The 7783-nt window shown below is 38.4% G+C and overlaps 1 protein-coding gene across 1 annotated transcript; it reads left to right on the top strand.

Moving 5' to 3' along the window:
* The first annotated feature begins 4947 nt into the window (after positions 1 to 4947).
* On the top strand, positions 4948 to 7375 carry LOC132030319 (probable polyamine transporter At1g31830). The gene is made up of 2 exons (XM_059419900.1): positions 4948 to 5124; positions 5526 to 7375. Exon 2 carries the CDS (start codon positions 5567 to 5569, stop codon positions 6971 to 6973), a length of 1407 nt encoding a protein of 468 aa, XP_059275883.1. The 5' UTR covers positions 4948 to 5124; positions 5526 to 5566; the 3' UTR covers positions 6974 to 7375.
* Positions 7376 to 7783: the final 408 nt, after the last annotated feature.

Consider the following 7783-nt stretch of genomic DNA (forward strand, 5'->3'; position numbering starts at 1 on the left):
CTAATTATATTCTGCTATCACAATACTAATCAAATTTAAGCCAACTCCACATTTCATAGCCTATACAATATGTGCACACGCACACTTTGCAACTTATCTCATAAACGCGTCAGATACCAATCATTCCGTTCCTATAGTGGAGATTGATCTATCTGAGTATTTTTTTTTTTTTTTTCTTACGCCTTTGTCACATCCTCACAATAACACTCTTACCAAAATACCATAAGAACTCTTACTTTGCTATACGCTTCCTAAAACCAATCATATCATCGAACAAATCGCTCTTATTAAGCTATAAATGCACTCTTGCCCCTTTCGAGAAAACCCAATACTATAAATATGGAGATCCTATGACCCTATGAATCACCTTTCCCATCTCTTCAACCAACCTTACAATAACGAGCCTAATCACGACTCCACACAGCTGAAACCTCAAGTCATAGCTAGAAACCGAACTTAGTCACGCATCTAAATTAGGACAACACAACTCGCATCGTACCATGTATGGAAACAACCGTTCGCGCAAGAATTTAAGGATGAGTTCCCATCATCCTAGGAGAAGGTAAAACGAGAAGTTCGGATACCAATTGGGATCAACTAGATACCAATTTGAATGGAGTAGCACGAAATAATGAAAGAATACGAATTTTCCTAGATGTCCCATAGCCTCCCAATTATAAGTGTGGCGCGCAACACACCCATAAGTAGGACTCTACTAGACATTGCTCTTGTACTTATAGACCCGGGTAACCTAAGCTCGATACCAACTTGTCACGACCCAAATCATGGATCGCGGGCACCCACACTAACCTTCCCCGGTGGGCGAACCTTCGGATAAATACCTTAATTTGATACAACATGCGGAATAAATACTTTTAGTATAAGAAATTCCCAAAATCGGTCTAGACTCATACAAGAGCTTTAAGAAGTTTACAATTTGAATAGATAACAGACTAAACCGGATACGACTTCGTTTAAGGATAGAGAACAACAGAAATCTAAGGAGAGACTCGGGTTGCAATAGCTCACCCAAACGTCTTTGACGAATGCCTCGAAACGGTCGTGAGACTCGAACATCACACGAAAATAACTCTACACCCGGAAGGAGTGTAGCAAGAGTAGTATGAGCACAACACTAGGCTCGTAGGTATCATAGGCCGACAATGGTTAGTTCACGCATATAAACAAGAAGCAACTAACAAGTAAGCGGATAAGTAATCAAACACAAATACACATCTAGCACATGAGAAAGTCTTGCATTAACGATAGTCACGGGGATCTCAATATCTCAGATTATAAGCCTAGGGAGAATTCTATAAACCTCGATTCCATCCAGCCTTTAAAATAAATACTCACAAACAACAACTCAGTAATTCACAAATCAAGAATCAATCAGAGAATGTGCCATGCAATGATATGAATGACCATTCAAATGGAGTGCTATGCAATGCAATGTCGTGCTATGTAAATGTTATGCAATGCAGTAGTCACCTCTCACACTCCACTCCCGTACACACATGCTATGGCAATGCCTCATAGTCATGACCCATGGGGGACCCGCGAAGTCCATGTACCACTCGCTCCGAATATAACCTCGGATCACGAGCACACTCTCACGATCCCGCAAAGACCTCGGCATCGGACACTCCATCGTTCCGCAAGAAACCTCGGGCAACAAACACTCACAATCTCCTACAGAAACCTCGGAGTCTCTCGATCTCTCTCTCAATCTCAAGCGAAACCTCGAGTCTCTCCGTCACTCTCAATCTCCGCAAAAACCTCTGAGTCTCTCAATCACTCTCCTCACCATTATAACAACATAAGAGTAATATGAAAGCATGTCATGCATGATATCGATCTCAATTATATCACCATATGCAATAAACAAGTACAAGTCATATTATTGCCCACGGCTCAATCATCAATATTACCCTTCCCTTTCATAAGGTGAAGGATCTAGTATGTGATAAAGATACAACTAGGTGATAATTACATCACATAGCACATAGAATATGGGATGCATGCCTCGCATGGAATCAACCTCAATAATCACCGCAATCATAGGTTCCATAGATTCATACTAGGAATTGCAATTCAATATCCAATTCTCAGTAATAACCTTCCTCTTCCATATGACCAGTGGGAGAACAAGAGAGAGAGAATTATATCAAATACATGAAATCACAATACAATGACGTACTCACATAACAATATCGTAATAATGGCGACGAGCCCACATAACGATATCACAATAATGGCGACAAGCCCACATAACAAATAATGGCGACGGCAATACCAACCTAGATGGAATTTACCTCCACACCATGCCCGAAGGCCTATCATGCTTTCCCCGTCAATCACTACTATTTACATACGTTTCGCTAACCGAGTCTAGACATAAAGTAAACCGTAACCTACCTCAATGCCGAACAAGGTGTCACGAACTTTCACGCCAAAGCTTTTTCCTTCGAAGTGCTTCCGATCGGACAAGGTCTTTAGTGCTTATTCGTCACACAATATGTGTACGCTACCCAATAATACTTCAACCTATATTAAGACGCCAACAACTATGGTTAAGCTACAAGGAGATTCAAACGTATTCTAACGTTAGTAACTCCTTTCTAGATGTTTAGGCGATGTTTTCTCTTGTATCTAAACCAACCACATACTACCAATACAACATCAATAATTATGTGTTCAATACCAATCCGGACAGCCCACACAATATTCTAAACAACCCACATTCATAACATGCAATAACGATTCACATACGGTTTCGACATTCTCAAGTTACTTTTATTAGTTTGTAGCCTTAACGTTTGCATGTAACAACTTATAACAGCCCATCCAACATACAATATGATGTATACTCTTAACTTATAATTATTCTTTCCAACTTAATGAAAACACAAGTCCAAAACAGTCCACTACCACAACATGTCCAAAAGCTTCTCTAACCGACAACATAACGATGTTCGGAATTCTTGCAAACGTTTACGAACATACTAAGCCAACCACATGCGATTTTTATACATCATTTCATGTCTTCTTTTCATATAATTTCAATAAGTTATGACCAGCTATCCACACGACAAGTACAACATCAATTCATACGCAACTACGCTATATCGTCATTTTTATAATCCTTAAAACAACTCACAAATGACTTTAGTTTCAACTCCAACCATTAAACACCTTCATTTCCATCATAAAATTCATGATAATAACAATCAAAATATCAAGTAAAAACAGTTCACTAACTTCTTCAAAACAGTCCACACACGGCTACACCATGCTTCAACATCACTCACATAAAATCATAGATTCAACCATTTTCATACTAACATAACTTCACCTTTAACCTTCCAATTCTTTTCATTCTTTTTACCATGAGATCTATGATAGTAACAACCATATTTATTAAAGAAAATCAGTCCATTAATTCCACCAAAACAGTCCTACGGCCAACTAACATTCCAACACCAACTTTCATGATTTTATGCATGCGATTCATGTTCGTCAAGTTACAACCATACTTCAACATCAACACATATAACCCCATAACTACTATCATGTTCCAACATCAACACACCTTATTTCATGCATACAACTTATATTCACACATCTACATCACCCTTAATACTTGAAAAGAAAGTTAGATCTTACCTTGACAACTTGACTTCTCTACTTGGCTAGAGTTGGTGACTTGAGATGGAAAATGGTTCTTGTTGCTCCAAAGACTATCTTCACGTTTTAGGGACCTTCTAAAGGGTTGAAACACCTTGGAAAATAATTTTTGGATCAAGACTCAAAGGGCTCAAAAATCACCCCTTGGCCGAATGCTCTCTCTCTCTAGGCTTAGGTTTTCTTTCTTTGTGTTGTGTAGTTGAAATGAATTGTGATGGCTGATTTCTTGGTCATTATTTGGTTCAACTTTGATGCCTACAAGTTGGTCACATGCTCCACTTATGGCATGATTCATTCCATTAACTTTACACTTTAAATTTCCTAATTTGTTTTCTACAACTTTAGGCCAACCTCACCTTCTTGTTTCTCCTTTCTTTTCAATTGTTTACAAGACAATCTTATGTGTGTTGAATGATTCATGCACCACCCTTTGTCTATTGTAATCATGCCAAGATGGATGAGCAATATTTAATGTGAAATGATCCCTCCACCATGTTATGTCCTCCTAAAACAATGTATACTTTCATAAAGTAGTGGATGCTCAAATATTCAATTGTATGCTTCAACTTTTTCTCCCCCAATTTCAGCCACCTTGGCCGAATTCCATACTCCTTTCTTTCAATTTGGTTGTCCACAATATAATGTAAGTGTAGTGGATGAATCACATTTAAATGTATATTTGTATGTCTCCCATAGTAGTCTTATTTAAGATGACTTTGAGTCATCTTTTGGACATGTCATGTTAATGTTCATATTGGCTCATTGTTGCCACTAATTTTAACTTAACACCACAATTAAGTAGTTCCTAATTTCCAACAACATTCTTGTACTAAGTAAAATTTGTAACCGATTAGTTCTAGTTTAGAAATTAAAATCCGAAGTTTCTATCTCACGTTGATTCTTTCGCGAATAACTCGACGTATAAAAATACGGGTCTAACATTCTCCCCTCCTTTAGAACATTCGTTCGAATGTCAAATGAGGACTAAAACTCGTCAATTAAATAACCGAATCACCCGTTATCGCGTACTATAGGCAAGATTAGACCACGAAAAGGGTGTTTTAGGAATATTAGGCCTAAAAGTGCTAAACGACCAAATGGGTCGTTACAGAAAATAATACCTATTACGTACCAAATTAATGCGCAAAATATACTTTTATAACCTTTTTTGGTCCACAAATCCACTTTTTGGGTCATTCATGAGTCATTTAGGTTGCGGACTCCACGTAGGTCCCTTAACTAGGGTGAAAATGTTTTCCACGAGGTGTACTTTGTTTTCTGGTGCAAGCAGACACTTCATTCACTTTTCAACAACCTTCAATTAATGAAATCTATCAGCTAATGAGTTCCCATCAATCATCAAACCCTTCTGCTTGACGTTAACTTTTATGGACTAAAATGGGGTAATTTCCCAATTGAATTGCCTATCTTTTTAAGGTTTGTTCTCTTTACCTATTCATCCTTTTCTTTTATTTCTTCATTACACTGCTTGCTCTAGATTTGTTTTTTTTTTTTTTTTTTTTTTTTTTTTTTTTTAATTTCTGCTTTAACTAAGATCTGATGCATGGAACAATAGGTAGTGGGATTCTTTTTAACTATTCAAGATTGATTTTTTTTGCTCTTCTATGCTGATGTATAGAAAAATTATGACGACCCATTATGTAAAATTGTCATTATTGATTGTTTTGGTAAATTTAATTGCATTTTGTGCTGACCCATGTTGTGAGTTCTTAAAAATTGCTTCTTTTTTATTTTGTTCTTGTACTTAGCGTGTGTGTGATGATTCTTGTGCTGTGTTGGTTGTTTTATGTAACTTGAAACTTGTTGGCAAAATGCAGAAAATTGAGGGTTTCTTGTGCATAGACAAATTGCAATTCCAATGGGAGAGTTTGATAGTGCAGAGTACACAGAGATTAACGAGGAGGTTCCATCTCCTAAAGCAAATAATGCTAGGAAAGTTTCAGTCTTGCCTTTAGTTTTCCTCATTTTCTATGAGGTTTCTGGTGGTCCTTTTGGTGTTGAGGACACTGTGCAAGCAGCTGGTCCTCTTCTTGCTCTTTTAGGGTTCTTGGTTTTCCCATTCATATGGAGTCTCCCTGAGGCGCTTATTACAGCTGAAATGGGCACCATGTTCCCTGAAAACGGCGGTTATGTTGTGTGGGTTTCGTCTGCTTTAGGTCCATATTGGGGCTTTCAACAAGGTTGGATGAAATGGCTTAGTGGAGTCATTGACAATGCGCTTTACCCCGTTTTGTTCTTAGATTACCTGAAATCAGCCATCCCTGCATTAGGCGGTGGGCTTCCTAGGATTATAGCGGTTTTGGCCCTTACTTTGGTTCTCACTTATATGAATTACAGAGGTTTAACTATTGTAGGAGGGTTTGCTGTTTCGCTTGGTATATTGTCGATCCTTCCTTTTGTGGTTATGGGGCTCATTTCGATTCCCAAATTAAGGCCTTCAAGATGGCTAGTGGTAGATGTAGAAAATGTTGATTGGAACTTGTATCTGAATACTCTTTTCTGGAATCTGAATTATTGGGACTCGATAAGTACTCTTGCTGGAGAAGTACGTAACCCGAAGAAGACTCTGCCTAAGGCTTTGTATTATGCTGTTATTCTAGTTGTTCTGTCCTACTTTTTCCCGTTGTTGATTGGTACTGGAGCTGTTCCTCTTCAACGTGACTTATGGACTGATGGCTATTTCTCTGATATTGGGAAAATACTGGGTGGAGTCTGGCTTAGAGTTTGGATTCAAGGGGCTGCTGCAGCGTCAAATATGGGAATGTTTGTGGCGGAGATGAGTAGCGACTCTTTTCAGTTACTTGGTATGGCAGAGAGGGGGATGCTCCCAGAGTTTTTTGCTAAGAGATCTCCTTACGGAACTCCTTTATTTGGGATCCTCTTCTCAGCTTCTGGTGTGGTTTTACTTTCATGGCTGAGCTTTCAGGAGATAGTAGCTGCAGAAAATTTCTTGTATTGCTTTGGAATGATCTTGGAATTTATAGCATTTGTATTGTTAAGGATAACGTGCCCCCATGCACCACGTCCATTCAAGATACCTGGCGGAACTATTGGAGCCATCCTGTTGTGTACACCTCCAACCATTCTCATATGTGTTGTTTTGGCCTTGTCTTCATTCAAAGTCATGGTTGTAAGCCTTGTCGCCATTGCAATTGGTTTGGTGATGCAACCTTGTCTTAAGCTTATCGAGAAGAAGAGATGGTTGAAGTTCTCTGTTAGTTCTGATCTTCCTGATATTACTACAGATGGACCTTTACTTCATTGATTCCCTAATATATGCTTTATAAGGTACAACTATTCCACTATCACGGGGCTGCCCTTTTAACTAGTCCACTATCGTGACAGCAGTGGCAACTATGTCAAATGCAGAATTATCATGGAATGCACGGAAGCTTCTAATCTTGTAAGCTTTGTTTGCCTTGCTCTTGTGCCTAGTTGTGTTAGTACCCAGTAGCTACAGCTTATAGAGCATTAATAGCAGAAGCGGTTTATCGAAGGTTTGGTGATCCTTCTCTCATTAAGGATCTTATAGTGGTAGCTTTTTCTTTTATATTCTGTATTTCCCATAACTTGTGCCTATATATGTTAGTGTCAAGTAGCATTAGTGATTGTCATTCAGGAATTACTTGTGTAATGCACAATCAGCTATAAGATTAGTGTTGGTAGAGCTGCAACTGAATCCATATGTTTACAATCGAACCCCTCCCGTATAAGTTTGAAATCAGGATGCTTATTTAACAAGTGGACTGAGCTCCAGTTTATTGAATCTCGTTTATTTAATGAACCGAGTTTTGACAAGCTCGATTCAACTTGTTTATGGTTAGCAAAAGCTTGGCTACCTTAGATCTTTTATGAATCTTTTTGATTTAAGAGGCAAGTTATATTGGTTATTTTGCATGTAATAATTTTTTCCTATTAGAAAACTTGTGGGCATTTAGAACGAGATGAGTGAGTTGAGCTCGATATGAACTAAGTTCACCGTTGTGCTCAAGGCAAGTACTTAATCAAACCAAGTTCCAGTTGTAACTCGAGTGTGTTTATTAAACCAGGCGAGCTGAGCTCGTATTCTTCTGTC

The sequence above is a fragment of the Lycium ferocissimum genome, chromosome 9 (assembly GCF_029784015.1).
Source record: "Lycium ferocissimum isolate CSIRO_LF1 chromosome 9, AGI_CSIRO_Lferr_CH_V1, whole genome shotgun sequence".
In the NCBI taxonomy this organism is placed as follows: Eukaryota; Viridiplantae; Streptophyta; class Magnoliopsida; order Solanales; family Solanaceae; genus Lycium; species Lycium ferocissimum.

Bases quoted from the DNA above. Each gene is read 5' to 3' on its own strand.
- LOC132030319 (XM_059419900.1), top strand. From the start codon at position 5,567: ATGGGAGAGTTTGATAGTGCAGAGTACACAGAGATTAACGAGGAGGTT.